The sequence below is a fragment of the Lemur catta genome, chromosome 21, assembly GCF_020740605.2.
Source record: "Lemur catta isolate mLemCat1 chromosome 21, mLemCat1.pri, whole genome shotgun sequence".
NCBI classification, from domain to species: Eukaryota; Metazoa; Chordata; class Mammalia; order Primates; family Lemuridae; genus Lemur; species Lemur catta.
The window spans coordinates 32,733,084-32,756,422 of NC_059148.1; the positions used below are offsets into that span (position 1 = coordinate 32,733,084).

A 23,339-nucleotide genomic window follows, 5' to 3' on the forward strand; every position below is an offset into this window, starting at 1 on the left:
TTTAGCTGTTATTCATAGTCAGAGCTTTTTCAGCACGTTCTGCTCCCTCCTCACCCTCGGGGGCCTGACTTGCATCAGACTCGGGGCTGTGCCCAAGTACCGAGCCGTCGTAGACAGAAATCCCAAATTCTTACAACCTCTAAACTCCACAGCAAGGGCGGAGTTACTCACTCAACCTAATCTGGCAAATGCATCTTGGTACTCTGGGAGGCCGAGGCGGGAGGATCGCTCGAGGTCAGGAGTTCGAGACCAGCCTGAGCAAGAGCGAGACCCCATCTCTACTAAAAATAGAAAGAAATTAGCTGGACAGCTAAAAACATATATAGAAAAATGAGCCGGGCGTGGTGGCGCATGCCTGTCGTCCCAGCTACTCGGGAGGCTGAGGCAGGAGGATCGCTTGAGCCCAGGAGTCTGAGGCTGCTGTGAGCGAGGCTGACGCCACGGCACTCTAGCCTGGGCGACAGAGCGAGACTCTGCCTCAAACAAAAATAAAAAAAGGTAGATTCCTATCCAGGTTGTTCCGAACATACTTACGCGTGTTTAAAAGGTTTGCAAGAACTGAATGCAGTGTCAGGGTTTAAATTGAAATTAAAATGGAATTGAGGCGTGCCAGCCGCCTGCGGATAGTCAGAGACAGCGTGCGTCTAATGCCACCGTGCTGGGCGGTGTGGCTCTAATGACCTGCCTGGACGTGTTTTATGGTCAGACCCCACATCGTGCTCCCGTGAGTAACGGAAGGATTGGCAAAGAAATTCCTCCCGGGCTGCGTTAAACACGCAACGTGTTCTGTGGCTTAGGAGCAAGTAGGGGCAAAAGACCTTCCTGCAGAAAAACGGGGCCACACCTCGTCCGTGCCTCTGCAGAGCCGAGCAAAAGCGTTTTAGATCAGAAACGGGTTTGAATTCTCTGCTTCCCTTGTCATCTCTCTCCCCCCGGGGCCTTTGCGAGTTTTGACACGGTCGGTTTGCGTCGGCTCCATAAATCGTCCTGTTGGCTGCGAAACCCCCGCAGGGAGAACGGTGGGAGCCACACGCGTGAGATTCCCGCTGCGTGTTTAGCTGTGCGGGCGGCAAAGACGTGTGGGGTGACCTCGTGTCCCCGGCAAAGCCAGGGCGCGGCCTGCAGAATGCTGTCACCCGGGCTCTGGTTGTGACATCCAGGCGGACAGCGGAATTTAGAACTCACAGTGGGGGTGGGGACCGGGTCTTTGCAGTGAACGCGACGTACAGAGTGGCCGTCATGGTCTGAAGCCGGCCAGGTGAGCTAAGCCCGTGTGCCCGGCAGTTTATGCCAAAAAGCCCGGGCCTGAGGTGAGCGGTGACAGTCGGAAAGAATTTTCCGTGCCCCTGAAAGCGGTGAGGGAACACGTTCCTGCTACCCCAGGTGGCTGGCTGGAGGTGTTTGCTTTGGTCGCCTGTGGACGTCTGTCTTAGTGGGGTGTGTGTGTGTGTCTTGGGCATCGGGGGCCAGGGACGGTGTCATTGCTGCGGGTCATCGTCTGGGGAAACCGGCAATTCACAACGCTCACGTAAAGCAAGGTGTCTTAGGGACAGCCCGTGACCCCGGCCTGGTACTGACATTCTGGTACCAGTGTGGCGTTATAAAATCCCAGGCTGCGTTTGTATATCCGTGCGTAGGAGCTGTGCGTGTGTCCCGTGACAGAAGTATCAGAAATGTCACTACTTGTCCACCCTCAATGCAAACAGCTGCTTTCTCTCCTTTGTTTCCTTTTTTTTTTTTTTTTGAGGCAGAGTCTGGCTCTGTCGCCCGGGCTAGAGTGCCGTGGCATCAGCCTCGCTCACAGCAGCCTCAGCCTCCTGGGCTCAAGCGATCCTCCTGCCTCGGCCTCCCGAGTAGCTGGGACTACAGGCATGCGCCACCACGCCCGGCTCATTTTTTCTATGTATATTTTTAGTTGTCCAGCTAATTTCTTTCTATTTTTTTTTTTAGTAGAGACGGGGTCTCGCTCTTGCTCAGGCTGGTCTCGAACTCCTGACCTCGAGCGATCCTCCCGCCTCGGCCTCCCAGAGTGCCGGGATGACAGGCGTGAGCCCCCGCGCCCAGCCCTTCAGGCCTTCCTCCTTGGGTTCCCTTGGCCTTTACATGCTTTTACGTAGTGTTCCCCTTATCATACAAGTCACTTTTCTCAGTGTTCCGCCTGTTAGATGTTGAGCATTTTATTAAAAGTCATATTTCTTTTAAACATCACGAATCGTTCTCTTCAAAGTGACATCTCCTTTGAAAACACCTTTGAGATCTGAATCAATTTTTCCCCGGAGAATGTAGAAAACGGCCGGCGAGGCCGGGCGCGGGGGCTCACGCCTGTCACCCCAGCACGCTGGGAGGCCGAGGAGGGAGGATCGCTCGAGGTCAGGAGTTCAACACCAGCCTGAGCAAGAGCAAGACCCCTGTCTCTACTAAAAATAGAAAGAAATGATCTGGACAACTAAAAATATATATAGAAAAATGAGCCGGGCGTGGTGGCGCATGCCTGTAGTCCCAGCTACTCGGGAGGCCGAGGCAGGAGGATCGCTTGAGCCCAGGAGGTTGAGGCTGCTGTGAGCGAGGCTGACGCCACGGCACTCTAGCCCGGGCGACAGAGCCAGACTCTGTCTCAAAAAAGAAAAGTTAACCATTGAGCTGCCACGTGACCCGGCCAACGCCACCCCTCGGCCCACACCTAAGAATGAGACTACGTCCCTGCAGAAACTCGGGTGTGGATGTTCATCGCGGCGCTGTTCATAGAAGACAAAACATGGAAAGAGCAGAAATGCCCATCAGCTCATGGGTGGATCAACAAGTTTGACGTATCCACCCAGCGAGATATTATTATCATTATTATTATTATTATTATTATTATTCCGTACAAAGGAACTAAGTACTAGCACATGCTATATACCACGGATGATTCCCAAAGACATCGTGCCAAGTACAAAAACTAGCGTGTGATTTCTTGTATACGAAATGTCTAGAACCGGCCGATCCACAGAGATAGAAAGTAAATTTAGGGTCGCCGGGGAGGGTAACATGAAATCCGGGGAGTGACCGGGGCTGGGTTTCTTTTTAGGGTGATGAAAAAACGTTCTAAAACTAGGTGGCGATGTCTGTCGCACCCCTGCGAATATACCAAAAACCACCGTGCGCTTTGCAAAGGGTACGTTGTGCGGCGCGTGAATTGTATCTCAATAAAGCTGTTGTAAAAATCAGTTTTTATCTGGTTGTAAGATAAACCTTCTGAATTAATCTAGAAAGAAAGGAACGCGTGGGGCTGCGGGGGGAAAGTGTCCCCGAACCAGTTAACATTTCAAGGGAGTGTCATCTTCGTTTTAGCCCTGACTTTGAAAACAAAAAAAAAATCTGTCCCCTGGGCGGGTCCGGTCGAGTCCCTGTGGCTGGTGGCCCACATCTGGGGTGGGCGGGGATGCTGAGTGGGGTCTTTGTTGTGTAGACGTAGGATTTCAGAAATGAGTCTCTGTTTCCCGGTCTGCAAAGCCGGGGGACGGAGACGCCAGGGGGTCAACAGGTAGAGAGAGGAAGCCACTTGTGTGCAGCCAGGCGGGACATCAGCAGGGCTTGCTCTATGGGGCTCTTGTTCCTTGGAGATTTGGTTACTGGCGGTTGGGTAGAGGCAAAGCCCTCCCCGCCGGGATGCTGAAGACGGCCGAGTCCCCACCACGACCTCCGATTTGTCATCAGCAGAGCAGAAATGACGGGGCGGGCACGGCTGTGGCCCTGCCTTGTAAAAACACTGAAAGTGCGCAACCTGGACAACTGTCCTGGCATGCCAGACTCCCGGGGCGCTCAGGGGATGAGGTTTGAAAAGCCACGCCGCGGCGGTGGGAGCGGCCATCGGGACGGAAGGTGGCCGGAGAGACAGTTGGACGCCTGCAGTAACTGACAAGATTGTCACCAGGCCCCGCCCCGCAGCCTGTCCCCCGCCCCGATGGCCCAGCCGGCGTGCCTGGCACGTGTGCTGCCTGGGGCCATTGGAGCCGGACAGCAGAGGGAATCCGCGGTGGCGATGCTGGCAAAGGCCACCAAAGGAGAAGACATTCCCGCCGCTCTCAGTCCCCTTGCGATCGACCTTTGCTGCGTGTTCTAGATTCTTCTATGCTCCCGATGGGCCTCGGGAGTTAAAAAACACCATCATTTCTGTGCAGTTTAAGATCCAGCAGTGCTTTTACACGTTTTTTATACCTGTATCTTCGGTGGATGATATTATTCCCGAAGAGTGACACGACGGGGTCCATCTGGATGCGCCAAACGAAACTTGCAGATCCGGTGACAAAACGCTGGACGTCCTTTGGCAGATTTTTCTAGCCGTTTCTGTGCCTGTTAAATTGTTGATTTTGCTCCCGAGCTCTTCGACCGGTGGTCTGGTTTTTTGGTGTCAGTTGAGAAGGTAAGAATCGAACACAATTTAGAAAGACGTTGGAGTAAACATAACGGGTAGTGTTAAAGCGGGAAAGCATTTATTATCTTAAGGTACAGATTTTCCGCATTTTAACGCCTCTGAAATTGTGATACGTGTTAACGGTCCGTGTCATCTTATATTCTTTTGTTTTATTATTATTATTTTTTGAGACAGAGTCTTGCTGTGTCGCCCGGGCTAGAGTGCCGTGGCGTCAGCCTCGCTCACAGCAACCTCAGCCTCCTGGGCTCCAGCGATCCTCCTGCCTCAGCCTCCCGAGTAGCTGGGACGACAGGCATGCGCCACCACGCCCGGCTCATTTTTTCTATATATATTTTTTAGTTGTCCGGCTAATTTCTTTCTATTTTTAGTAGACACGGGGTCTCGCTCTTGCCCAGGCTGGTCTTGAACTCCTGACCTCGAGCGATCCTCCCGCCTCGGCCTCCCAGAGTGCCGGGGTGACAGGCGTGAGCCGCCGCGCCCGGCCCCAAGTCCTTCTTTTTCCGCCCTGCATAGGCAGTCGTGGCCCGATGACCTAGAAGGGACATTTCTGCAGTCCCGTTCCGTCTGTCTGCAAAGCCTCAGCCTAGCGGGAACGTCCGTGCTCGGTCACGTGGCGGGGTGGCCCTGCCCGCTCGCAGCCGGAGGTCCCCGTCCCCCCAGAGATGGACAGTGTCACCTAGCAGCAGGCATGCGCCCGCGACATGAGCCACGTCACGAGTAACCGGGAGCTGTACCTGCAGTACACGGCGTCGGCCCCCAAGCTGCTGGCCGACATCTCCAAGCTGCTCGTCCTGTGTCGCAACGCGGGGGTCCCCATCCCGAAGGGGATCCGGAACGTCTTCGAGTTCAGCTGGGAGGAGCTCATCGCCGATCCCGCGGTCCCCACCGCGTCCAGCATCCTGGGCCTGGAGGTCACCTTCGGCTCGCTGCCCGCCGGGCCCGTGGAGGTGCCCCCGACCGAGGTCCCGGCCCAGAGGAAGCCGCCCCTGCCACCCCCGCCACCGTCGGCATCCCTGCTACCGATGCCGGCCACCAAGTTCGCCAGCCCGTCCCCGAGCCAGGGCCACCAGGCGTACCGCGCCCAGGAGACCCTGCAGCGGTTCCAGCAACGGTCCGTCCACCTGCTCACCGAGCTGCTGGGCCTGAAGATGAAGGCCATGCTGGAGTCCCTGTCGGGTAAGGCTGGCGTCCCCGCGTCCTCCCGCGGCTCGTCCCCACACCCTCCTCCGCCTTCTGGCATTTTCCTCCCCGGAGCTTTGCAGGGTCCAGCGTGGGAGGTCGGCGCTGGGGACATCGTGAGCTCAGGGGCAGCGAAGGGTGGAGTTTCGGGGAGTGAGTGATGCGGCAGAGGAGGACAGAGATGCCACCCAGCGGCGGGTGACGTGGCATTTGCACATGGGGACAGCCAGGCGGGAGGCGGGAGGCGGAGCCAGACGCAGCCCGGCAGAGCAGAGCCAGGGGGCAGGGGGACAGAGGAACCGGGGTCCCTCCAAGGTGAACGTGTCACCCGGGTTCCAAGGTGAGGACAGGAAGCGGCATCGGTGACAGAGCCCTGTGAGTGCTGCATTGTCGCGGGTGGCAGGGAAGAGAGACAGGGAAAGGGGACAGCGGCACAGTGTCACCTGAGGCGTCTTGAGAGTTCGAGACCGTTTCGTGAGGACCCCTCATCCCTGCACATCCGAGGAATAAGATTTTCCCTCTACCCTCAATTCCCGGGCCGTGGACAGATGTCTTTTTCCGGAAGCGTCCGCCGCGTGCCCGGAGGAAAACGCGTGGCTTTTCCACCGTTGCTTTGCCAGGCGCCAACCCCCTGGACATCACGCGGCGCTTCGTGGAGGCCAGCCAGCTGCTGCACCTCCGCGCCAAGGAGATGGCCCTGAACTGCCTCATGGGGACCGCCGGGAGGAACAGCTACGGCGCACACACGGGCAAAGGTGGGTGCCCGGGCTCCGGCCCTTGGGGGACACCTGCAAACAATAGCAACAGGACTGCAAGGGAGGCCGGGCACGGGGGCTCACGCCTGTCACCCCAGCACTCGGGGAGGCCGAGGCGGGAGGATCGCTCGAGGTCAGGAGTTCGAGGCCAGGCTGAGCAAGAGCGAGACCCCGACTCTACTAAAAATAGAAAGAAATTAGACGGACAACTAGAAAGATACAGAAAAAATGAGCCGGGCGTGGTGGCGCGTGCCTGTAGTCCCAGCTACTCCTGTGGTCCCAGCTACTTCTCCAATCCCAGCTACTCCTGTGGTCCCAGCTACTCCTGTGGTCCCAGCTACTCCTACGGTCCCAGCTACTCCTACAGTCCCAGCTACTCCTGCGGTCCCAGGTACTCCTATAGTCCCAGCTACTCCTGTGGTCCCAGCTACTCCTGCGGTCCCAGCTACTCCTACAGTCCCAGCTACTCCTGCAGTCCCAGCTACTCCTGCGGTCCCAGCTACTCCTGTCATCCCAGCTACTCCTATCATCCCAGCTACTCCTGTGGTCCCAGCTACTCCTACAGTCCCAGCTACTCCTGAAGTCCCAGCTACTCCTGTAGTCCCAGCTACTCCTACGGTCCCAGCTACTCCTGTAGTCCCAGCTACTCCTGTGGTCCCAGCTACTCCTACAGTCCCAGCTACTCCTGTGGTCCCAGCTACTCCTACGGTCCCAGCTACTCCTGTAGTCCCAGCTACTCCTACAGTCCCAGCTACTCTAGTCCCAGCTACTCCTGTAGTCCCAGCTATTCCTACAGTCCCAGCTACTCCTGTAGTCCCAGCTACTCCTACGGTCCCAGCTACTCCTGTAGTCCCAGCTACTCCTACAGTCCCAGCTACTCCTGTAGTCCCAGCTACTCCTACGGTCCCAGCTACTCCTGTAGTCCCAGCTATTCCTACAGTCCCAGCTACTCCTGTCATCCCAGGTACTCGGGAGGCCGAGGCAGGAGGATCGCTGGAGCCCAGGAGTCTGAGGCTGCTGTGAGCGAGGCTGACGCCACGACACTCTAGCCCGGGCGACAGAGCGAGACTCTGTCTCAAAAAAAAAAAACAAACAAAAAAAACTGAAGGGAAAATCGCTCTCTCCCTTCCTCCCCAGAGTCCGCGCTGGACATCTCGGTCGTGGGCGTGAACTCGCCTTACCAGCTCATGTACGAGGCGTCCACGGCCTGTCTCAGCTTCTCCCTGTCCACGGGAAAGGACGGCAAGAAGAAAGCAGGTAGAAGCGGGTCCCCGCGGGACTCCGTGAGCTCTTGCTGGCGGTCACAGCGAAGGGGGAGAGTGTGGGAGAGGACGGGCCGTTTGCTTCCAGCCCGTGCGGGTCGCCGGGGTGGCACCATCTGGGTTTGTCCGTGGACAGAGGCTCGGCCACCCTGGCCGGACAGCCCGTGGCTGCGGACGCGGGTTCCCTTGCGTGGAAGTTGTCCAGACCGGTCGCTCCGGGGCACAGTCTCAGCCTTTGCACGTGCAGCTGCTTTGCCTGGCGGCGTGGCCGTCTGTCACCTGGGACAAGTGACACCCCCACCGAACCCGCGTCCTCCGCCCTCCGCTTGGAGACGGCTCAGCTCCGACGGACGTGTTTGGGGGTCTCAGCTGCGTGTCTCTCATGGGGCCGGTCGGTGTGAGCCAGAACGAAAGACGAGCGGGACAGTCTTGTCCTGCTGAAGGGGACACACATGCCGGGGAGGCTTCCAGGAAGGAACAGGTGACAGACGAGAGTCAACAGCGTAACAACAGCTATGCAAGAAGAATCTGGAAGAAGAGACGGGCTGGGACCACAGTGAGCCCCACCGGGCCGGCTGTGACAGCAGGAGGGACGAGGGGGTCCTGTTCCCAAAGGAGTGGCAGGAGGGCAGACCTGATCCCCCCAGGACACCGGAGCTAAGGCTTGGATTTGTCCCCGTCCCCCTGCCCTGGTTGGCTGCGAGACCTGCCTCCCTGCAGCCTCCCCTCCTCGCCGGCAAAGCGGGGCCACCACGGTGGCTGTCAGTGGTGTCCCCAGACCCGTGTCGTGACCGCTGTGATTATTCCTTCTGTTCCGTCCTTCGCCCTCTCAAGCCGATCGTGCGTCTTCTCGGTTAGGGAACGAGCGTTGACCGAGCGCTGGCTGGTTGTGGGTCCCCGTCGGGGCCGGGGACACGGGGTCCTGGGACAGAACGCGCCTTCCTTGAAGGCGACAAAATGCACAGCTTGACGCGCCGTCCTGAGCCGACCCCACGTCTTCCAGGGAGAAGAAACGATCCTCAAAAACCTCCGGTGATTTCCAGACTTTCTCTTCCTGGTGAGCCCGAGGGCGATTTCTTTTCTTTTTTTCTTTGTTTTTTTTTTTTTTTTTTTGAGACAGAGTCTCACTCTGTCGCCCGGGCTGCTGTCAGGCTCGCTCACAGCAGCCTCAGCCTCCTGGGCTGCAGCGGTCCTCCTGCCTCAGCCTCCCGAGTAGCTGGGACTACAGGCATGTGCCACCACGCCCGGCTCATTTTTTCTATATGTTTTTAGTTGTCCAGCTAATTTCTTTCTATTTTTAGTAGAGACGGGGTCTGGCTCTTGCTCAGGCTGGTCTCGAACTCCTGACCTCGAGCAATCCTCCCGCCTCGGCCTCCCAGAGTGCTGGGGTGACAGGCATGAGCCCCCGCGCCCGGCCTGTCATAGTTTCTTGATGCTGTTTAGGAATCGGCCCCGCACGTGCCTGCTAGCACGGGGTTCACTTTGCCCTCCAGCTTGTAGACAAAGGGGTCCCGGCTTGCCCGGAAACGTCTCAGCGACTGTCTGTCGTCCCCGATGCCACTATGAGCGATACCTACTTTCAGCCTCAACGGCTTTCCAGGCGGGACAATGTAGGGGACCATGTCATTTGGGGTTTGGAGGCTCCCGGTGGTCTGTCCCGTGCCCACGGGCCCTCACGCCTCGCCAGCCGGCCATCTGGGGACAGGAGACTCGGGGCAGATGGCTCCACAGGGCTGGCCCGACCCCAGCTGGGACAGCAGCTCTTTCTGGAAGGCGTGTGACATTCCAGGAAGGGGACAGAGAGACATCTGGGCAGAGCCGTCCCCCGTCTGAGCAAGAGGCCGACTCCCTCCAGGCACCAAGACAGCCCGGGCGAGGATGCTCGAGCCACCGTGGGCCTCGGGTCTCTGTCCCTGGCGGCCGGGGCAGTGTGGGAAGGGACCGGGAACCATGCAGGGTGGCAGGTGCCCGAGATGGGGCCCAAGCGCCGATCGGAAACCCCCAGGCTCGGCCGGCGGAGACGAAGGAGTGTCCCCTGTGACCCTCTCGGGGCTTCGGCTGGAACCTGAGAAATGTCACCCGCCCAAAGCCGGGTTTGTCCTGGAGTCCAACGCTCAGGCCCCAGCCGTGTGGGACCGGCCACGTGTCACCAAGCAGATGCCTCCGGAACCCCAGCCGGGCAGGGTCCCCTCCTGACACCTCGTCCTCAAATCCTGCCGCTCGCCACGGAGGACAGCCACGAAATTAAGGACTGTGAGCACGGATTGTCACGGTCACTCTCCCTGGGGACACACGGCTCCCTGCGGGGGGCCCAAGACTGGCTGACGTTGGAGACGTTTTCCAGCCGATCGGGATGAAGTTGAACTTGGTGTCTTCAGTCAGGAGCGTCCGAAAGGGACACACTCGAGCGTGAAGGGCGGGCACTCGAGTCTTGTCCCTGGGGAGTGTCGCCGGTCCCCCTCGGTCATTCCGATCCACGGGGGTCGCCGTTCTCTGCTCTCCCCCACCCCACCCCCAGCCCCAGGGGGACACGGCGTCCCCGGAAACCGCCCCCCAGTAACCCTGTGTCCCCCCCGACCCCAGGCAAATCGAAGGCCATGGACGATGTCACCACGCCACCCCCCACCCAGCGGGGAGCTGAGGCCTTCCTGGACGGCTTCGAGGTCGGCGACCCCTGCCCGGAGGCCCGGGAGAAGCTGCAGGAGATGTGTCGGCACATGTGAGCCCCCCGGGGTGGGGACAGGGGACAGGGACGGGGAGGGGTGTCCCGGGCACCGGGGAGGGTCCCCAGAAACCCCAGCGGCCGGACGACCGCGAGTCCCCCTGTCCTTCCCCGCAGAGAAGCCGAACGGGCCACGTGGAGGGTGAAGAACGTCTCTTGCCCCATGATCCTGCACAACTACCGGGCCAAGATCCCCCCCCAGCTGACGCTGAACCCCAGGGGGGACCCCCCCGGGCCGGCCCACCGCCTGCCGTCCTCGCTGCAGCTGCACGCGGGCCACCGCTCGCAGGACTGGAAGCCGGTCAGGAAGGCCATGAAGCTGCACTACGGCTTCCACGACGGCTCCTCCTTCGTCTAGTATCCTTTCGCGGGGTCCCCGTCTCCCCCGCCGCCCGGGGCCCCCCGAGAAGTCCAGGGCTCGAAACGAATCTCCGTATTTTTTTTTTGGTTTTTTTTGAGACAGAGTCTGGCTCTGTCGCCCGGGCTAGAGTGCCGTGGCGCCAGCCTCGCTCACAGCAGCCTCAACCTCCTGGGCTCAAGCGATCCTCCTGCCTCAGCCTCCCGAGTAGCTGGGACTACAGGCATGCGCCACCACGCCCGGCTCATTTTTTTCTATGTATATTTTCAGTTTTCCAGCTCATTTCTTGCTATTTTTAGTAGAGACGGGGTCTCGCTCTTGCTCAGGCTGGTCTCGAACTCCTGACCTCGAGCGATCCTCCCGCCTCGGCCTCCCCGAGTGCTGGGGTGACAGGCGTGAGCCACCGCGCCCGGCCGGCATCCCTATTAAAAATCAATCGCCTATAGATGCGTGGGTTTATTTTGGGACTCTCAATTCTAATCGAATCTATAGACATACAGATTTAATAACCTACAGACGTATTGATCTATGTATGTCTGTCCTTATGCTAGTGCCGTACTGTTCTGAGAATTTTAAGTTTAAATCTCCTACAAACACTAGCACCAGTCTGAAGCACTGTGTGAACAGCAACAAAAGAACAAAGAGCGAAAGGAGATACTGCCATTTGCAACAGCATGAAAAATATTAAAATACTTAGGAATAAATAAGCGAGGAGTTATAAGACTGACAGACTGCCAACTGGAAAATATTGGCGATTTAAATTAAATCAGACCGAAATAAATGAAAAACCATCTCCTATTCTTGGGGGACAATTGATGTTTGTGAGTTGGTAACTGCGGAATTCATTTGTTCGCTCTGGGCTTTTTTGTGTGGATTCTTTGGGATTTTCTACACGTAAGAAAATTCTCTGGGCCGGGCGTGGGGGCGCATGCCTGTCGTGCCAGCGACTCGGGAGGCCGAGGCAGGAGGATCGCTCGAGCCCAGGAGGCTGAGGCTGCTGTGAGCGAGGCTGACGCCACGGCGCTCTAGCACAGGCGACAGAGCCAGACTCTGTCTCAAAAAAAATAAATAAATAAAATAAAATGAATTCCCCATGGCTGGGTTCCATCAGCCGTTAATTGTTAGTTATGCAAAGTGCGGGGAAGGTCACAACTACCTTAGAACGTGTGGACTTGCTTCCGCGGGACATCCAAGAATGGAACCGTGGAGGATGTCCCGTTAGTTCTGCTTGACCATTCCCGCCCAGCTACCCTTCCGGAAACATCGCCATGTGCCAAATCCCCACGTGCTGCCGAGGGAAGACCATCACCTGCCTCTTCAACGACACCCCCAGCTTCTCCTTCCTGGCCCTGTTCAACGCCGAAGGCCAGGGATGCATCCACTACAACGTGCAGACCCAGTAAGGGGGTCGGGGGGGGGCCCGTGTCAGGGAAGCGTCTCTAGGGGTGACGGGAGGGACTGAGGTGGGGACCGGGGGTTCCTGGTTCAAGAAAGAACCTCAGCCGGGCGCGGGGGCTCACGCCTGTCATCCCAGCACTCTGGGAGGCCGAGGCGGGAGGATCGCTCAAGGTCGGGAGTTCGAGACCAGCCTGAGCAAGAGCGAGACCCCGTCTCTACTAAAAATAGAAAGAAATTAGCTGGACAACTAAAATATATCTATAAAAATAAATGAGCCGGGCGTGGTGGCGCACGCCTGTAGTCCCAGCTACTTGGGAGGCTGAGGCAGGAGGATCGCTTGAGCCCAGGAGTCTGAGGCTGCTGTGAGCGAGGCTGACGCCACGGCACTCTAGCCGTGACAGAGCGAGACTCAAACCATAGCAGAAGGGGAAATCGAGGCAGCCTATGGGACCCCACCGTTCCTCCTGCCGGGGACAGAATCTCGCAGACCTTCCTGCCTGTACATACCCCGTAGCGACTTTGGGGACCTCGTGCGGGGTCCTGGTGGCAGATACTCACTGGCGTGTCCCTTCCAGCTGCCCGTACGTCTTGCTCTGGGACGAGGAAGGCGGGACGGCCAATGACCACAAGGGCTACGTGGTCCACAAGTGGAGCTGGGCCTCCAAGACGGAGACTCTGCTGTCGCTGGAGTACAAGGTAGGGGCGGGCGGCAGAGGTGGGTGGCAGGGAGCCCCCCGGGCCCCGGGAGGGCCTTCGCCAGCCTCCCATGGGCTGCCCGGCGTTGAGAACCGAGAGGTGGCCTGTGGGACAAGAGCCCCCGGCTCCCGGAGCCCGTAAACTCGTGCAGAGTTTCCCACACTGGTGCCTGGTGGCCCGGGCGCGGCTCAAGGGACGTTTGCACCAGCCTGCAGCAAACCTTAGCTGCCGCGCTGCCTTCTCCTGGCAGCGTCCTTCCTATTTAATTTGTGTGATCAATATATATTTTTATTGTTAAAATTGTCTTTATTGTACAATGCCGCAGTTACAGCAGTTGCTAGCTTTGTTTTTAACGCCTCGATGTGGCGATAATAAAAACTTAGCCATTCTGGTTTGTTTTTATAACTTTTTTTGGTTTTTTTTTGAGACAGAGTCTCTCGCTCTGTCACCCGGGCTAGAGTGCCGTGGCGTCAGCCTCGCTCACAGCAACCTCAGACTCCTGGGCTCCAGCGATCCTCCTGCCTCAGCCTCCCGAGTGGCTGGGACGACAGGCACGCGCCACCACGCCCGGCTCATTTTTCGATATATATATTTTTAGTCGTCCAGCTAATTTCTGTCTATTTTTTTTTTAGTAGAAACGGGGTCTCGCTCTTGCTGAAGCTGATCCCCAACTCCTGCCCTTGAGCGATCCTCCCGCCTCGGCCTCCCAGAGTGCTGGGGTGACAGGCGTGAGCCACCGCGCCCGGCCTATTTTTTGTGTCTATATATATTTTTAGTTGTCCAGCTGATTGTTTTGTATTTTTTTAGTAGAGACGGGCTCTCGCTCCTGCTCAGGCTGGTATTTTTATAACTTTACTGTCTAGGAAATAAAAAAAAAAATCGAAGAATCCAAGGTAGACAGACACGAGCTCTTTTTCATTCACGTGGCTGTTTGACAGTCATCAAAGATTTATTAGATAATAATACTGAGTCAATTTAATTCATTAATAAAGCAATTAAGTGCGCTTGTCACTTTGGGGCAGAGTGTCTCGTCGCTGGCACTGCTGACGTTTGCGTGTGGAAACGTCTTTCGTACAACCACGCACTGTCGAATGTTTAGCGGGACCCCATTAGATGCAAAATCGCCCCCCAGTTGAGAAGCCCTGATGGGGGGTAGAAAGATGAACAAAACTCAAGAAACTCAAAAGTCTACCCAGGCCGGGCGCGGTGGCTCACGCCTGTCACCCCAGCACTCTGGGAGGCCGAGGCGGGAGGATCGCTCGAGGTCGGGAGTTCGAGACCAGCCTGAGCAAGAGTGAGACCCCGTCTCTACTAAAAATAGAAAGAAATTAGCCGGACAGCTAAAAATATATATGGAAAAAATTAGCCGGGCATGGTGGCGCATGCCTGTAGTCCCAGCTACTCGGGAGGCCGAGGCAGGAGGATCGCTTGAGGCCAGGAGTCTGAGGCTGCTGTGAGCGAGGCTGAGGCCACGGCACTCACTCTAGCCCGGGTGACAGAGTGAGACTCTGTCTCAAGAAAAAACAGAGCCCGAAAGCTCTTAGGCATCGTCGGCCCCAGCCCGGGAGGGGTTTCGCGCTCCCTGGTGGGGTCTTGCAGGAAGGGGCAGCTCGAAGCAGGGGTCCTGTGAGTGACGCTTTCTCCGTCCGCAGGTGAACGAGCACATGAAGCTGAAGGTGCTGGGCCAGGACTCCATCGTAGTCACCTTCACCTCCATGAACGAGACCGTCACACTCACTGTGTCGGCCACCAGCTGTCCCCACGGAATGGCGCACGATAAGCGGGTAAGGCCGGGTGGCCCAGGCACCATGCCCGTGCGCCCGGGCACCTTAATGCTGGTTTCCGCCTCCCGTCTCTGGGGCTTTCTTCTCGGCCATCACTCACCTCCCACCCTGAGTGTCACCTTCTCTGTGAGAATGTTCAGGGTGAAGTGACAGAATCCGGTGTGGACCTGGCTCGGCAGGCTGAGAAGTCTGTCAACGGGCAGCTTCAGGAATGGCTGAATCCAGGCGCTCAAATGATTCCGTTCGATCTTTTTGTTTCTTGGCTCTGTGTTGGCTCTTTTCCCAGCGAGTTTCTATCTGCTTGGTGACAAGGTGGCCACAGACATCCCCGGGCTGTCATTCTACCAGCTTGAGTGTCCCCATTCCAGTAGAAATGCCAGCTTTGGCGCTCATGTCTGCTGTCCGGGGGCCCAGCGTAAATGCTCTGCGTTAGGCGGGAGATAAAAAAAAAAAAGCGCGGATTTTTGTCCTCAAGGAGCTGAGTTCGGGGCTCAAGGGAGTGAAAAGTGACCAGGACGCAGGGCAGAAGGGACAGGAAGGGACAGAGAGCAGGTGCCGTTGGCTGAGGACAGCCAGGCGTGTCGGAATGTTCCGGGCCCGGGAAGGGAGAGAGGCGCGTGCCACGTGGAGGGACCGGCCCCTGCTCCGAGCCATCGTGACGCCCCCCGGGGGACAGGTGACAGCCACCCCGCCCCCACCCCCGTCTGCCTCTCTGCAGCCCAACCGTGGGGTCCCCCCTGTAGACGACAAGGTTGCCAAGATGAGCCGGGCGCTGGCTGAGATCAAGAAGCGGTTTCAGCGGACGGTGACGCAGTTCATGAATTCCGTCCTGCTGGCGGCAGGTGAGCCGGGTGGAGGCCCGTCTGGTGGCTTCTAGTCGGGACCCCCAGGCAGGAGGGCAGGGCGGGGACATGTCCCCATTGTCACGGGGTCCCTGGGCTCGGGCCCCGGCCGCCCGGCTGGGAGCAGTGACCTGGGCCCCTCGCAGCTCTGTCTCCCTGCAGGTCCCCGACGCGTCCCCATGATTCTCTCACTTTCCCGGCTTCTTGTCACCTGTCTGTATCTGTCCCCGTCCCCACCCGCCACCTGCTTCTCCTCTCGCCGTGGGTCATGGAGAAATCTCCGTAGGAGACGAGAGAGCAGTGACCCCATCGGGCTGTCCCTGGCGGGCCCCCAGAGCCTTAGTTCGAATGCCGCCTCCTCCGGGAAGTCTTCCGTGACTGCACCAGGCGGCCGGAGACCGAGCGAGAGCGAAGGGTGGAAACGGGGTCAGCCGCGCAGGGGGGGCTCTGGGGCTTCCGGCCCTGGGGGGTGACGTCGTGTGTCCCCCCGCCTGCAGGCCTGTTCACCATCGAATACCCCGTAGTGAAGGAAGAAGGCGAGTCCGGCCGGCCGAAGGGGAGGCCGGGAGGCTACGTCGAGCGGGTGTCCAAGCTGAACCTGTGTCCCGGGGACACGCCCGTGGGGTCCCAGTCGGCCCAGCCCGAGTCCTCCCTGGGCGAGTCCGGGAAGGAGGAGCCGGGCTCGGCCCCCGTGAGCCCCGTGCGGAAGAGGATGGTCCGGTCGCACGCCGCCAGAGCCTCGGCGACACCCAGGTTGGCCCGGGCCCCCGAGTCCCGCGCGGTGTCGGGGGCCATGGTCTGCGGGGGACACACGATAGGGCCCCGGGGGACACATAGGGCCCCGTCCTCCTGGGACTCAAATCCTGAGGGTGGGGACACGACGTGACTCAGGTGCAGAGACTGGGGGACACGACGTGACTCAGGTGCAGAGACCGGGGGACACGACGTGACTCAGGTGCAGAGACTGGGGGGACACGACGTGACTCAGGTGCCGAGACCGGGGGACACGACGTGACTCGGGTGCAGAGACGGGGGGACACGACGTGACTCGGGTGCAGAGACTGGGGGGACACGACGTGACTCAGGTGCAGAGACCGGGGGGACACGACGTGACTCGGGTGCAGAGACCGGGGGGACACGACGTGACTCGGGTGCAGAGACCGGGGGGACACGACGTGACTCGGGTGCAGAGACCGGGGGGACACGACGTGACTCGGGTGCAGAGACCGGGGGACACGACGTGACTCGGGTGCAGACACGGGGGACACGACGTGACTCGGGTGCAGACACGGGGGACACGACGTGACTCGGGTGCAGAGACGGGGGGACACGACGTGACTCGGGTGCAGAGACGGGGGGACAGGACGTGACTCGGGTGCAGAGACGGGGGGACAGGACGTGACTCGGGTGCAGAGACCGGGGGACACGACGTGACTCGGGTGCAGAGACGGGGACACGACGTGACTCGGGTGCAGAGACCGGGGGACACGACGTGACTCGGGTGCAGAGACCGGGGGGACACGACGTGACTCGGGTGCAGAGACCGGGGGGACACGACGTGACTCGGGTGCAGAGACCGGGGGGACACGACGTGACTCGGGTGCAGAGACGGGGGGACAGGACGTGACTCGGGTGCAGAGACGGGGGGACACGACGTGACTCGGGTGCAGAGACGGGGGGACACGACGTGACTCGGGTGCAGAGACGGGGAGACAGGACGTGACTCGGGTGCAGAGACCGGGGGACACGACGTGACTCGGGTGCAGAGACCGGGGGACACGATGTGACTCAGGTGCAGACACGGGGGACAGGACGTGACTCAGGTGCAGAGACGGGGACACGATGTGACTCAGGTGCAGAGACGGGGGACAGGACGTGACTCGGGTGCAGAGACCGGGGGGACAGGACGTGACTCGGGTGCAGAGACCGGGGGACACGACGTGACTCGGGTGCAGAGACCGGGGGACACGATGTGACTCAGGTGCAGACACGGGGGACAGGACGTGACTCAGGTGCAGAGACGGGGACACGATGTGACTCAGGTGCAGAGACGGGGGGACACGACGTGACTCAGGTGCAGAGACCGGGGGACACGACGTGACTCGGGTGCAGAGACGGGGGACAGGACGTGACTCGGGTGCAGAGACGGGGACACGACGTGACTCAGGTGCAGAGACGGGGGGACACGACGTGACTCGGGTGCAGAGACCAGGGGACACGACGTGACTCAGGTGCAGAGACGGGAGGACACGACGTGACTCGGGTGCAGAGACGGGGACACGACGTGACTCAGGTGCAGAGACCGGGGGACACGACGTGACTCAGGTGCCCGTGGCAGGATCCCCGGCTCGCAGCTGGGGAGCCGAGGCTGGGAGGAGGGACGCGCACAGCCCTTAGCGGACGCTCACAGGTGACACCGTGCGCTGGGGCCTTTGTCGCCCCGTGCCTGGGGGGGCCCGGGGGACCTGCCCACGGCGCTGTCCCTCGCAGGGTGCCCGGCCGCGGGCCGGCCTCGCCGGCCGACTGCCCGCTGCTGCTGCGGAGGCTGCTGCGGAGGGAGGACGCGCGGGCCGGGTGCAGGTGCCTGGCGAGGCCACCCCTGGTCTCGGACGCGGAGCTCGAGCCCTTCCTGTCGGCACCCCCGCGACCCCGGCCAGGTGCTTGTGTTCGGCATCGTGTCCAGCCGCAGCCCCGGGGACAGCGCGGAGCTGCAGTGGCTGCTGGACACGCTGTACGGCCAGCGGCAGCAGGGACGGGCCTCGCCCTGCATGCAGGTAGGTGACACTGGGGGGGACACACCCTGCTCCGTCCCCGCTCATCTCCTGGCCCAGGGCAAGTGTCCGTCCCCACGCCGCGGTGGCGGCCCCTGCAGACCCTTGCCACAAAGCCAGGCTGTCCTGTCCTTCTGGAACCTTCCCTGCAGTCTGCAGCATTCCCTGTTGTCTAGGGCACAGACGGGGCCGGGGAAATGTTTGCAGAGTGACTGCCAGAAGCCACCGTGATGCACTCGGGGACCAGCCAGGGCCGGGGGGTCAGCGTCGGGCCCCCCCTCTGAGCAGATGTCACCCCGGTCCCCAGGGGGGCACAGAGCCAGCCTCGGGCCTCGTCCCTGGTCCCTCTTGTCAAAGCCACGTTGGTTCTCCGGAGTCGACGTGCGGTTTAGTGAAATCCGGGCAGCGTTTGTTGAGTTCCTGCGGGAGGAGAGACGGGATCTCTGCCCGCGTGGAGCTGTTCATTGTCCCCTAATGATGTCCCCAAGCCAGCCGGGTGCGGTGGCTCACGCCTGTCACCCCAGCACTCTGGGAGGCCGAGGCGGGAGGATCGCTCGAGGTCAGGAGTTCGAGACCAGCCTGGGCAACAGAGCGAGACCCCGTCTCTACTAAAAATAGGAAGAAATGTCACATGCAGGGACAGCCACCTGCACAGTGGCCGTCGGGGGTCTCAACAGGGCAGGGGACAGTCACGGGAGTGGAGGGGCCCGGAGCAGGAGTCGGGGAGGCAGAGCCGGGGGGGTCCGGGACTCGGGTGGCCCTGGCTGAGAGTGCCGCACCCCCAGACACGGGTGACGCGCTGTCACGGCCCGTCCTGGCAGTGCCGGCACGACCCCTACCGCTTGCTGCTCTACGACCTGCACGGGCCCCTGCAGGCGACCCCGCCGCTGATGGTGAAGAAGTTCTCGGTGGTGCCGGGCATGATTCTGGTGAGCCACGGCCTGTCCCCTGTCCCCGTCTCCCGCCGCGGCGACGCCTGCCCAGGGCCGCACTGCCCAGCCTGTGTCCCCACCCCCGTCCCCCCGTCTGTCCCCAGATGTTCGCGGGGGGGAAGCTGCTTTTCGGGGGCTGCGTCCTCAACGGCTACGGCTACAGCAGGCGGAACCTGCTCGAGCAGATCTCCCGGGCCCGGCGGGACTGCGGGATGGGCTGCTTCCTGCCCCACGACTACAAGTTCAGGTGACACGACGGGGACAGGCGGGGCGGGGCCGGGGCTGGGGGGGGAGGGGGAGGAGGAGAAGGGCCGGAGGGGACGGCCTGGGGAGGGGACCCCAGAGGGGGACGGAGGTGGCAGGGGGGCTCTGCAGGTGGCCGTGGGGGGTGAGCGTGTCGTCACTCTGTTTGGGACAGTGTGGTGGCGGGGCCCCGGCCAGCCCCAATCCCAGCCGGGGAGGAGCCCGGGCTCCGCGAGGTTCCCGAAGGCCGCGCTGAGGGAACCTGAGCACGTTCTAGAAGGCCCAGGCGCGGGGCGCACGAGACACTTACCCCCCAGCAGGGCGGGGACCCCAGGACGGGGCTGGAGCCCCCGCGGGGCCCGGCCCCGCTGACCTCTGCCCTCCCCCCGTCCCCCTGTCCCCGCAGCGTGCCCAGCTCGGAGCCCGGCCTGGACGACTCGGGCAGGGCCAAGGCGGCCACCCTGTCGGAAGAGACCCAGGGGAGCTTCTCCTCGCTGATCCTGGGGGACAGGGTGGAGGAGGAGTCCCCTCTGGAGGCCGAGAAGAGGTAGGTGGTCCCCCCCAGCCCATGACGGCCACCTCGGGGCCAGCGTCCCCAGGAAAGTCACCTACCTCTCCCCCCACCCCGACGCCCGGCCGGTGTCCTCAACTCAGTGTCCAGCGGGGCCACGGGGGGCCGGGGGGCGGCGGCGACTGAGGCCTTTGCAGCAAAACCCGCCCCCGCCCCCGGCCCGGACCCGCCCGTGCGGGTTTCTCCCTGCGGGGACGCGCCTCACGCGACAAAACTCCGCTAACCGCGGGCGGTTCCGGAAATAAATCGTGTGTTCAAGATGCAAGTTCTCGGCCCGGCACAGTGGGGGCTCACACCTGTCACCCTGGCACGCTGGGAGGCCGAGGTGGGAGGATCGCTCGAGGTCAGGAGTTTGAGGCCAACCTGGGCAATGTAGCGAGACCCCGTCTCTACTAAAAATAGAAAGAACTTAGCTGGACAGCTAAACATATATACAGAAAAAATGAGCCGGGCGTGGTGGCGCGTGCCTGTCGTCCCAGCGACTCGGGAGGCTGAGGCAGGAGGATCGCTGGAGCCCGGGAGTTTGAGGTTGCTGTGAGCGAGGCTGACGCCACGGCTCTCTAGCCCGGGCGACAGAGCGACACTCTGTCTCAAAAAAAAAAAGACAGGTCACAGGTGCCGCCGGGACCCTCGGGTTGCAGTACGGGGCCCCCACGCCCACCCCGGCCTCCTCTCCGCAGCGTCTGTTTCTCTGTCCCGACACTTAGGGTCGCGGAGCCCGAAGAGGAGCCCCCACTTCCTCCCAGCAAAGCCCAGAGGGGCAACGGCAAGTTCCCCAGCTCGAAGAAAGTGCCTGTCAGAAAGTGACGCCTCCCCGGTGGCCCCAGGCTGGACGCTGCCCCTCCCCGCCCGGCCCGGCCCCCCCGTCTCCCAATAAACGAGCTGAGCTGCCTCCGGCGTGTGGGGAGGCCCGGGGGTCCCGCGGGGGGACAGGCCCGGCGTCCCCGACAGCCCCTTCCCGGCCCGAGTACTTGGAGACTTGGTTTCCTCCTCCCGGAGCTGGTCTGGGGCCGGTTAAGTCGGCCCAGCACCCCGCCAGTCCCAGGGACACAACCGTCACCGCACCCCAAGGGACCCCACTCGGGGACCGTCACCCCTGGGGAAGTCTCAGGCAGGAGCGAACTGTGCCCGAGGTGGAAAAGCAGGGGAGACGGGGACAGAGAGAGAGAGGCGGCAGGACGGGTGGGAGAGGGGACAGGGGAGACGGGGACAGAGAGAGAGAGGTGGCAGGACGGGTGGGAGAGGGGACAGGGGAGACGGGGAGGGAGGCAGGAGCCAGAGGACAGCAGCGTGGAGTGGCCGGGAGGGACAGGGACACGGGCCACACCCAGCAAGTCCGAGCCCGGCTCGGTGCCCCTTGGCGGATCGGGGACACCCCCGTCCCCGAGCCCACAGCCCTGAAGGATGCTCAGCGGCACCAGGGGCCCCGAGACAGCCCCCCCCCACAAGCTGTGCCACTGTCCCCGTGTCCCCAGGAGCACCAGTGAGCTGGGCAGGGGACCCGAGGGGTCTGCCCGGAGGAGGGCTCAGGCCACCATGTAGCGGTGGCGGCCGGTGGGGTCTCCCACACGTCCCCACCTCCCTGTGCTGCTTCGGTGACATGAGTTGTTTTGATCTGCATTTTTTGAGACTTTTTATCTTTTGTGTCATTCAAAGATGTTTTTCTGAATTATACGTTTGCCCCCCACCAGAAACGGATCGGAAACGGCCCCGTGTGTCCTTGAGCCTGTCCCCTCCTGCCCTCCCGGACACAAGGACGGACGGGGGTCGGAGGGTGACGGGGGGCAGGGAAGTGTCACTTCTGTCCTTGCAGGCGGGGCCCTCTGGTCCCTCTAAGGGTTGGGGCAGAGACCTCGCCTCGGGCCTGGGCCTACGACTGTCCCCTGCAGAGGAAGGAGGACGAGGGGACGTCCCCTGCTCCGTGGAAACACCAGGAGACGGGGAGAGGGGGCCACGACGTGACCCTCAACGATGTCCCCAACAAACGGGGCAGGATAAAAAGGTGCCAAGTTAACTGCGAACGTCACAAACTCTCATGAGGTCGGAGTAGCTGGATTTGTCCTTCCATCCCCCTGCTGTTGTCATCGTCACCGGATTCAGGGCGGCTTCCCAAGGCTAAAAGGGTGGCCTGATGCAGAGACGGCGACCACACGGCACGCGTGCTATTGCCACCCAAGCCGGGGCCCCTGCAGGCATCAATAATCCATCCCAGCACGCTCGGCCCTGTGCCAGCGTCTCGGCACAGAGACCCAGGCAGGCACGACCAATTGACTGCCGATCTTCGCCCCCCGAGACTCGGTTTTCAGGGAGACGCCTCGGAGGAAGTGGGGGTGCAGTTAGAGCCAAAGGCGAGAAGGTAGGTTTTGTCGGGAGGCCTGGCTGTGTCTCATCCGTGCTCCAGTGACAGCCGGAAGGCACGTAATAGCCAATAGCCCTGCAGACTGGGGAAACTGAGGCAGGCTCTCCGTTTATCACTGAGCACCCTCACCCCCCCCCGATTCTTGTTCAGGCCGACCCGGGGGTCCCCAAGAGCGGGGAAGACCGTCCACGACGGGACTCGGCGTGGAGGGAAACCGCAATGAGAGGGAAACGCAGGGGTCGTCCAGCCTCGCACAGCGTTAGAAAGGAAACTGAGGCTAGAGCAGGGGAGGCCGTGGGGTCGGGGCGCGGCAGCCCCGGGCTCGGTCCCTGGTGTCGAACCCCCAGCCTCCTGCACTCCATCCCTCGGTGAGACGTGTGTCCTCAACGTCACTATGGGGGGACCAAGTGGCCTGAACACACGATCTGGTCGCGAAGGACGTGGGAAGACTGGAAGATTTAACTCAAACAGCCCTTTTTTATTTTTTATTTTTTATTTTTTTTGAGACAGAATCTCGCTCTGTCACCCGGGCTAGAGTGCCGTGGCGTCAGCCTCGCTCACAGCAGCCTCAACCTCCTGGGCTCAAGCGATCCTCCTGCCTCGGCCTCCCGAGTCGCTGGGACGACAGGCACGCGCCACCACGCCCGGCTCATTTTTTCTATATATGTTTCCTTGTCCGGTTAATTTCTTTCTATTTTTTTAGTAGAGACGGGGTCTCGCTACATTGCCCAGGCTGGTCTTGAACTCCCGACCTCGAGCGATCCTCCCGCCTCGGCCTCCCAGAGTGCCGGGGTGACAGGCGTGAGCCACCGCGCCCGGCTCATTTTTTCTATATTTTTAGGTGTCCAAATGGCCCTTTAATCGCGTGTCAGAACTCACAGGGTCGCAAGGGAAATCGTCAGGGGCTGAAAATCGACAGGAACGGGGGAGAAAAGCCGAGCGCCAAGTATCTGTCTGGTCATGGATTCACCGTGATGGTGCAGAGACAGGATTTCGCTTGTGCCCAGGAAGCGCGACAAGAACGACTATTAATAAAATAGTTAACGAGGCTCC

General features: G+C 60.8%; 1 protein-coding gene across 1 annotated transcript; it reads left to right on the plus strand.

Moving 5' to 3' along the window:
• Window positions 1-431: 431 nt before the first annotated feature.
• On the plus strand, window positions 432-20,813 carry C21H3orf20 (chromosome 21 C3orf20 homolog). The gene is given in 17 exon segments (XM_045534130.1): window positions 432-1,258; window positions 4,928-5,590; window positions 6,214-6,348; window positions 7,486-7,605; window positions 10,194-10,329; window positions 10,450-10,689; window positions 11,937-12,089; window positions 12,664-12,784; window positions 14,437-14,568; window positions 15,287-15,410; window positions 15,908-16,193; window positions 17,901-18,048; window positions 18,050-18,184; window positions 19,003-19,110; window positions 19,218-19,360; window positions 19,763-19,903; window positions 20,635-20,813. Coding segments are annotated over 16 exon segments (2,697 nt in total). The 5' UTR covers window positions 432-1,258; window positions 4,928-5,115; the 3' UTR covers window positions 20,735-20,813.
• The last annotated feature ends 2,526 nt before the right edge of the window (window positions 20,814-23,339 follow it).